Below are 10,101 nucleotides of genomic sequence, written 5' to 3' on the forward strand. Positions count from 1 at the left end.
TTTTTTTTTTTTTTTTTTGCCATTCGGATGGCTTTACAAAAAAAGGCACATCAGAATGTACAAAACAATGGATGAGGCAGTCACAAGTGACTGGCAATCAATAAAAACGCTTTGAGACATTATCCAATAATTTCACACAATAACCCGAACTGTATTGTGCATAGAAAAACATAGAAATTACAAATTAAATTATTTGTTGTATACTACACAATCGTAAGTTAATACAAATAATAAGAAGGTTTCAGACAATAACCAGTATATATACTAGATGTAATTCCGCAGAGTCCCTGAAAGTGTTCTGTTTCAAGAGTAAATAAACCTGTGTTGTAGTCTAAAGAGTGCACAATTCTTCTCGTGATTCATGGCATGTGCAAACTGCAATGTTAAGCGTCTCTTATGTGACGTCATTTTACTATCTATTGGCTGACTGACAGAAAACACACTACTGTGTAGTGGTGTAACTGGTTAAAACAGCTTATCCCGCCAGGTGGCCCTCGGCACCCTTTCGTGGTAATTATACAGTTACACAAATGCTATTAACAACGTAATTTTCATAATGTGTCAAAGAACTGTAGCCTTCTTTCATTCAGCTGGCAAAGTCAATCAACTACATAGAAAAATACTAAATAAGAAACTGATTGAAGGGCTTACTCCCCCTTCGAGTCCCAATATCTATGAATGAAAGCATTGAATCTGAAAGTCAACAAATCTGTCTGGTAATGAAAGGTCCTCTCATAATGTGTTCTGATAACAACACCAAATTACATGTGTTTTTATTATATTATATATAAACTTAAAATGGTCATATGGAATTCAATGCTGCAGTTACATTTATGATAGAAGAAAAATATCGTTGACTAATGACTGTAATATTTAATTATTCGACGTAGCAATAAACTTTAGAATATTCAAATAAGTGGTTTGGTTTGTTTTGAATTTCGCGCAAAGCTACACGAGGGCTATCTGCGCTAGATGACTAGCTGCCTTCCATCTAGTCTTACACTGCTAAATTAGGGACGGTAACATTGTAAGATAGATGGCTGTCTTTTCTGTCAGCGAATGGGATAAGGCTTAAGGGCTTTGTACTGGGATCGAAGTGGATGAAGGTAGCTTTTTTTAACTTTTGGGAATTAGAGTAACTATAATAACTTTAACTTCTGTACCGTTTTTGCTTTAACTTTTACTATTTTAATGAATCTTTTTTTAGCTTAACATTGGAATGTAGCAGACTTTGACTTTCGAGGGATTTGGAATTTGTTTAGCTTAAATTGTAGTTTAAGCATTTGCATTTTTTTTGTTTAAACTTAACTTTGTGGTTTATTTTAATTGTTTTTTTATGTTTAAATTTACGTTTAGTATAACTTGTAATCGGACAACTGACCTAATAAAAGAAAATATTAAAGATTCCTTCACTCTTATCTAGCCAGTTCAATACATCTACTATATACACTTGCCCTTGTGTTTTGTTTTTGTCCTCTGTGTAATAAAGATTTTTGATTTGGTCGGAGGATGAGAATAAATACAAAACACGCTCCATGACTCAATAAGCTTGAACATGCAGTTAGCGAGTCCAACATGACTATTCTGAAGGATATCTGCGAACCGAAATTACACATTAATATGTCCAACATGACTATTCTGAAGGATATCTGCGAACCGAAATTACACATTAATATGTCCAACATGACTATTCTGAAGGATATTTGCGAACCGAAATTCCACATTAATATGTCCAACATGACTATTCTGAAGGATATCTGCAAACCGAAATTCCACATTAATATTCCACGGAATATGGTGAAATGTAATATAATATTACTATTTTATGCATAAGTTATAGTTAGTTTATCATGCTAAGCCTGAAAGAAATCACCTTTTCAATTTCACACACACACACACAACGAAAATAACAATAAGTGTTTTATTATGCAAAATACACAAAGAAGTAATTTGGCTTCAACATTTAAATCTAGATTTATAACACATTTTTGTTCAATTTCGTAATAATTTATTTCCAGGAACTCTGTTCTTGTATTCTACGAGCAAAAAAGAACAAAATCGACGCGTTTTTTGGCACCATTAAAGATAAAATCTTTATTAGATTTTGCCCAAAATTATATTTATTAGTTTGTACCAAAAAACGTCGTTTTCGTTTTTTTACTTTTAATAATATGTCATAATTTTAAACTGTGCAAATTCTAACCAAAACATTGTGAGAAAACATGGCCTAAATTTGGTAATCAGTGATGGTAGCTGTACCAGTTGAAAAACAGACTTGGGGAGATGGGAGTCAAAACAATGAAGGCAGTAGAAAAGTAAGTATATTTTAATTTGAATATATTAACAATGAATAGTTTATGACCAAACAGTTTTAATTCAAAATGTGTATACTCTTTACGTATATATCATGAATTTTGTTTGGTCATATACATATTGATGGATGAATAGCTTGCTTTAAGTTCATTGGTGATGATAGTAGCCTATAATATCAACAACACTTTTTAAAAGATCTCAAAGAGAGGACTTTTGTTAATAATAAATATTGAAAGCCCTGATATAGTTATTTGTTATTATCTCCTCTGATATGCAACTGAAAACTGCAATATGTTTAACTTTCTTGTTTTATGGAGGAGGATTTATAATTAAGAAATAATAATTTTGAAGAGTTATTAAATATATATATACATATATATATATATTACGATTTCTATGTTTATATTTTATATTTTCTTTCAGCTAACTACAGGGAAAACTGTCAGTATTACAGCTGAGTGGGTTCTCGCTTTCTTCTTTATTGCTTATTTCTTTACATTTTATAGAGAATTTAGAAAGGTGTCGCTTTCAATGACAGTAGAACTTTACGAAAACCGTACGAACGAATATCCTCGAAATACTGAACCAGATGTGGACGTGGAAATTACTAAGTTGTAGTACATAAAGTCAAGTATTTTTTTTATAATAAACATGAAGAGTTGCATATATTAGTTGGTCTGTTTATTTTAGCGCAAAGTTACTTAATAGGTCACTCGCGATTTGTTCACTGTGAAGGATCGAATCCCGAATTTTAGCACTGTAAGTTTGTAAACCTATCGCTGATCCATCGGGGGATGAGGCTTTGGCCTAGATAACACCTTTAATTGTTGCCAGGTGTAGATGAACGCATATTAAATATCTTTTTTTCGTGTGTAAAATTCTTAACTTTACAGAGTCACGTGTGCCATATAAGTTAAAATTAAATTAATATACCCTTATAGTTAACTAACTTAAACTCAGTTAAAAGCATTTGTTCTAAGGTGACGCAGTAAAATATTATAAGATAACAAGTGTATAATTGTCAGTCAAACAACCAGTACTTACATTGAATATAACGAAAAGTTTTCTTTAGTTCTAAGGTATAAACAAAATTAAAGGTCTCATTACAGAGTTCCTAAGTCATCAGACTAACTTTCTGGTTCGTAATTTCTTCTGAATGATAGTAATAGTTAATTTTAATAAAAATAATAAATTCATAATATTTTGTTATTAAACTTTCCTTAATTCTGATATATAAATGACTTTAATAATAATTACCCTTCACATAATCGAACTCATTCCATCATGTAATAACTTCTACTAGAAAAACTGCTATTCATAATTACTATTAATAAAATAGCCTTAACTATGAGTAACAGGTAACATACAAAAATATTTTATGACCACTCTGCCTTACGTCACCAACTGGATATCAATGCTGTTATCAATGTTTTCGGTCCTTAAATATGTTCTTGACATCTTTACAAATATTAAATAAGCTTTTCAAATACAGACAGAAACAAGAGCTGGCCAGATGAGCCCTAGTGTTCAGCGAAAGGTCTCGTCGGTACTGAATATAGCAGATATAGTGTGGTTTACAAATTATTACATACAAGTTGAGGTACCCGTCCTTTGTCCGAGTTATGAACTAAAAAAAATGTGGGGGTGGATGGTATGATAAATAACACAAAAATCCTAACTTTCACATAATTTATTTATAACATAACATATTATTACAGTATTCATTATTACTTCACCAAAAGTTTTGAATAAGCTTTACGAACTCAATGTTTATAGCCCCCCAGTGGCACAACGGTATGTCTGCGGACGTACAATGCAAGAAAGCGGGTTTCGATACCCGTGGCGGGCAGAGCACAGATAGCCCATTGTGTAGCTTTGTGCTTAACTTCAAACAAACAAACAATATTTATATACTTAAAGCACGGTGTACACTGTATGATGGTCAAGGTGACTTTGTAGGAAGAGGTCACTAGTGGCCAGAGTAGTGGAGGTAGGGGTGCTTTCTGTTACCCACTTTCAACACCCAGCTCTTAATGTCCTGCCACAGTGTTTCACGTGATTAATTAATTGGCAGTCATTGGCCGCAGAAGTTTCTTAAGGGCCAAAGTTGAAAGGCCACGGGTCAAAGTAGGAAGTGGGTATAACTCAAGAAAGGCTCTTCATATCAGCCATATGGTGGCTGTTGGAATAGACACGTCACCACAATTCATGTGTTATTGTAATAATGGCGGCCTTTTTTCCCATTGCATTTCACCATAGAGAGTGCTATTGCACTCTCTGAGATATATAAGATGCTTGTGTGCCCTCCCCCACACTGTGTGTATGTTGTTTTATAGAAAATGTAATAAAGTTTTTTTTGTTCTTGGTTTAAGGACGTAACTCCATCGATTAATGTAATTAACGTTAACTTACGTTAAAGATAATAAATGCTAAATAACAACAATAATGTGGGGAGGGATGTAAGAGTTGTGTACCCCCATTAACATGCCCCTTGTTACAAACTATGATTCCACAATGTTTGGTTGAGATTGGCCCAGCGATCTAGGAGTAGTTAGATAACGGACAAACAGACAGACACAATTTTTTTTGTATGCGTTATATATATATAAATTTTTCTCTGCTGTTTTGCCCTGACTACCATTATCTTTTCTTCCTCAAGCTTTTAGAAGGAAGGGCTAGAGTGGGACGTTGAATAAAATATTAAATTTTTCAATCATTCAGACTTGCGCCCATAACTTTAAAAATGTATTTTTAGCAGTGTCAAGTAATTTGGGATTATGTTACAGCATGATTAGGGAGCTTGCGAATAAGATCAATATAAGTGTTTTTTTTTACTTCAAATAATACTTTTCATCTTTCGAAAACTAATTACATACCTTCTAACAGTCGAAATATACCTTCGATTCTGATAAATATCAGAATATACTGAAAAGAACCAGGACAGTAAGTAATAATAAATAATGGGAAAACGTATGCAAATGTGGAAGATGTTAAAGAGGACATCAACATGTTTTTTGCTTCAAAGCCAAATGATTTCTTTAATCAGGGCATTAACAACCTGATTGTAAGATGGAAAAGTATCATCGTTAAGAATGGATACTATTTCATTTGATAAGTGTTTTGTTTTGATATATAAGTTGTTCGGGTTTTTTCAACTAAAAAAAAGCGACATTAATTTCTTGACGACCTAATATTAGGAATTACGAATTAAAATCAACGTTTCTCTGCTGGTCATTTGATATCTTTTCTATTAACACATGGATAATATTATATTTGATTTTATGGTTTTATATTTTGAATACTTAAAAAGTATTTGAATATCGGCTCTTGTTTTTCCCTGGCTTTGAAGGCTCGTTTATTATTTGTGTAGCATTACACATGAATTCTAAGAACGACAAGAAGATATGTATTTGTAATAATATATTTTAATTTCATTATTAATCAACAGATGGCAGTTCAATTCACTTAAGTGAATGATATTGGGGCTCAGTTTGGTTTATAATAATATCATCTTTGATTTTTACTTCAATGAGTACCTTACCCTCTAAACCATCCCTTATTACCTATATTCATCCTGAAATGAATTTTGATGACTAACCTAAGGCACTCGAGAGATTTCACAAGTGTTTCAAAGTTTATTTTAGTAATATATTTAACTCACTTTTCTTACACTGGTTACAATGATAATTTCGTGTGTTGTTTTATAATACAATGTTTTACAAAGGCAAAAACTGGAAAAGGAAAGTATAACCGTACGACAGTGTAGTATGTCATTTCTGAGTGAATCTGATTATTCATTATGATAAAAAAACAATAAATAAACTTATCTACAATTAAAATAAGAAATAATTTTGATGTTTGAATCTAGAATAAATGGAATCTGTCATTTCACGGCGAAGATTAACAGCACCACATATTCGATGTCTTTCTCCTAATTTTTATTTAGCTTAATAAATTTGTGAATGCTCAGTATAAATTTGCTGTGAATAATTCACTACATTTAAAATGAGATGTAATAAAATTTTGCCATAAGGTGGCGGGGTTTATTTGCTCGATATTCAAACATCAACTTTTATGCTTTTTATACTATCACATTTATGTGAAAGGCCCGGCATGGCCAGGTAGTTAGGGCGCTCGACTCGCAATCTGAGGTTCGCGGGTTCGAATCCCCGTCACGCCAAAAATGCTCGCCCTTTCAGCCGTGGGGGGCGTTATAATGTGACGGTCAATCCCACTATTCGTTGGTAAAAGAGTAGCCCAAGAGTTGGCGGTGGGTGGGGGCAAAACGAATACGTGTTAATCTTTTGGGTCTACATCACATTATTTGCATCTAGAAGTCACCCAAAGTCAAAATCGGTTAAATTGTGTTTTTTTTGTTTTTTTTTTGAAAATCGCTAAGTTGAAAGTTCTGTTAATTTGAAAAGGCAAAGGTTTACCAAAATGGTTGCTGTTTATAAGCAATCTGTACACTTGAATGTACTATATAAACAGAGTTTCAACTCACTAATTTCTTGCTTTTCGCTACAGGAGGCGCTTAAATTACTAAAGAACATAATGTTTTTGGTATTTCAAATGACCATGCAAATATAAGGCAAGGGTGTACAAATAAAAGTTTTTAATAGGTCTAGTGCATCAGAATTTGTCTTGCGTTAAATATGATATTTACACCAGTACATACTTGCCTTTTCTCAACAGTAAAATTCTTACCCGAAGTTTTTCAGTTTTGACCACTTCTCGCACCCTTCTCCCTAAAAAAGGCAAAGGTCAGTAGAAAAAGGTATATTCAGTTTTACAGCTCGGATCCTCTGTCGATGGATCCACTTAATCGATCAAAAATATCAATTAGGTGTTATAGCCCAAGTTATCATCCCATTACAATTACCTTATGGAGTTTGCTTTTTAATAATTACTTTTTTATATTCTAAATACCATGCATTAGATCACCCGTTTTTTTCGAAATTTCTGTTGTTATTTTTTCATTTTAGTTTGGATGCAAATTCACTCAACATTCCCCAGTGTACATGGCAAGCAAATTTTCTAACTGGCAACTAGCCAAGTTTTCTTATAGGAAAAATAATTTGTATTGTTTCACAAAAGTGCCGCAACACCCTAGTGAGTCGCAAGTGAATTGATATCTTGCCACTAAAAATTCCTCTTTTGTAAAACATAAAGTAATTAATAGTAGTAAAATACGTTAGAATAACAATTTCAATGTGATGACCAAGTGATGATAGAATCACGGGGCGTTTTATTTACCACGGTATGCTTTACAGGTGTTTGTGTGTGTTGTTTTAAACTTAACTTCACTATGAGCGCCGCAACTAGTGGAGTGAAAAATTTTTTAAATCTTTTTAATTATTAGAATGTGTAGCTTTGCGCTTAACAACAAATAAACAGACTAAAAAAGATCAGGCAGTCTGTGATGTATGACTTCTTCAATTTGGCTGATTTTTTTTTCATGGTTGGCTATAGTTTATAGTTTCTATAGGTGATCTGTAAAGTTATAGTTTCTATAGGCGATCTGTAAAGTGATAGTTTCTACTTGGTGATCTGTAAAGTTATAGTTTCTATAGGTGATCTGTAAAGCTATAGTTTCTACTTGATGATCTGTAAAGTTATAGTTTCTACTTGATGATCTGTAAAGTTATAGTTTCTACAGGTGATTTGTAAAGTTATAGTTTGTACTTGGTGATCTGTAAAGTTATAGTTTCTACTTGGTGATATATAAAGTCATAGTTTCTACAGGTGTTTGTAAAGTGGTAGTTTCTACTTGGTGATCTGTAAAGTGATAGTTTCTACTTGGTGATCTGTGAAGTTATAGTTTCTGCTTGGTGATCTGTAAAGTGGTAGTTTGTACTTGGTGATCTGTAAAGTTATAGTTTCTATAGGTGATCTGTAAAGTTATAGTTTCTATAGGTGATCTGTAAAGTTATAGTTTCTACTTGGCGATCTGTAAAGTTATAGTTTCTATAGGTGATCTGTTTCTATAGGTGATCTGTAGATCTCTCTACTAGGTGAATCATCTTCTGGTTATTTGTATTTATATTTATTTGAATTTTCAGTGAGCAATAAGAGGATAAACTAATGTGTTTAAAATAATGTTGTCGGTTTTTATTTATGTATTTATTTCTATTGCAAGATCAAACTTTTATGCCATTCCTAGTTTTATAACTCTGGCCATAGCTTCGTACGTAAAAAGCTGATTACTGACCCATCTCTGACTGTTGTCCACTTTATTTCTTGCAGGAATATCAACAATGACTCTGCGTTACTTTATTGTAGCTGATATCACAGATAGAAGCAGTGTTGTTATCAACGTTTTTAATTCGCTCTCTTTCCTAGTAGGCTTACTGTCTAATGTTGGTATGTTCATTGTGGCAGTGTATCCGGTTGGTTTCAATTATGACGAGAAGAGTGAAGAATGGGTAAGTGATGACCTCATATGGTTGTGGTTTCATAGACATCTGATGGATAGCAGATCGTAGAGGGTCATAATTTCTTAACACTGTCCCCATGATCAACAAAACTTGTGAAATCATAGATGTACAGCATTTTCTGTACATTAGTCCGTGAGAAAACTCATTGAAATTTGTCCGGTTTGATTCCTGTGGTGAAGAATAAGTATCTGATATATTTGTATCTACATAAAAGATAAATAACTGATGTCATATATTTTTTTCAATATCAAACAGATAAAGATATTTATAAATATTCAGTAATAAAATTCATACATATCTTGTTATGTACTCTTGTTTGTAGAGCACCGGTAATTTGTTCTTTGAAAGTAATTCATTATATTTTTAAATTAGATTTATTTTTAAGTATCATTACAAGCAGATGATAAATGAAATATAAAGGATTAAAATTAGCCACCGAGTTTTAAATAAAATGTTTAGCTACTTTCCTAGAAACTGAACAAATGCTGCGGTTATGTTGTTTGTTCGGAGACCAATAATAACCCTAAAATATCGTTATTGTATTGTCGAAATATATGCTTTATGTTGACGGTATCCCTCAGCAATCAAATACAAACAATAAATGATAGCTTATTTTTCATAAGTCATACTAATGAACATTTCATTAATTAATTTTTGTTTTTAAAGAAAACACAGATTCTTCTACCACACTCAATTGGAGCTTTTATGCTTTTCATAGTAGGGGTGGCTTATACCCTACTTCAGACGATAATAACCTATTTCATGTACCCTAAACACAACGGCTTACCTGTATTCTTTATCCGGCTAGCTTGTGGAGTTCTTTCGTTAGCGTCGTTAATAACCAGTATCCTTTTTGTTTAGTTTGTTTCCCTATTATTGTTATCTGCGCTTATATTCCGTTTCTGTAAGTAGCTTTAATACTAAAAGTTGTTAATTTAACAATACACGTGTCACCATAATTCCTAAGAAAACCTTTACAGATCACCTATAGAAACTATAACTTTACAGATCACCAAGTAGAAACTATAACTTTACAGATCACCAAGTAGAAACTATAACTTTACAGATCACCAAGTACAAACTATAAATTTACAGATCACCTGTAGAAACTATAACTTTACTAGATCATCAAGTAGAAACTATAACTTTACAAATCATCAAGTAGAAACTATAACTCTACAGATCACCAAGTACAAACTATAACTTTACAGATCACCTGTAAAAACTATAACTTTACAGATCACCTGTAGAAACTATAACTTTACATATCACTTGTAGAAACTACCACTTTATAAATCACCTGTAGAAACTATGACTTTATATGTCACCTGTAGAAACTACCACTTTATAA

General features: G+C 32.5%; 1 protein-coding gene across 1 annotated transcript in view; it reads left to right on the top strand.

The window, feature by feature from the left end:
- LOC111087102 (DNA damage-regulated autophagy modulator protein 1-like) overlaps positions 1-9,611 on the top strand; it is a 20,750-nt gene extending 11,139 nt beyond the window's left edge. The window contains exons 3-4 of the mRNA XM_022392538.1: positions 8,560-8,738; positions 9,417-9,611. Of these exons, the coding sequence (XP_022248246.1) occupies positions 8,560-8,738; positions 9,417-9,611 (374 nt within the window). The remainder of the gene's footprint in view (positions 1-8,559; positions 8,739-9,416) is intronic.
- Positions 9,612-10,101: the final 490 nt, after the last annotated feature.

The sequence above is a fragment of the Limulus polyphemus genome, unplaced genomic scaffold (genome assembly GCF_000517525.1).
Source record: "Limulus polyphemus unplaced genomic scaffold, Limulus_polyphemus-2.1.2 Scaffold1733, whole genome shotgun sequence".
In the NCBI taxonomy this organism is placed as follows: Eukaryota; Metazoa; Arthropoda; class Merostomata; order Xiphosura; family Limulidae; genus Limulus; species Limulus polyphemus.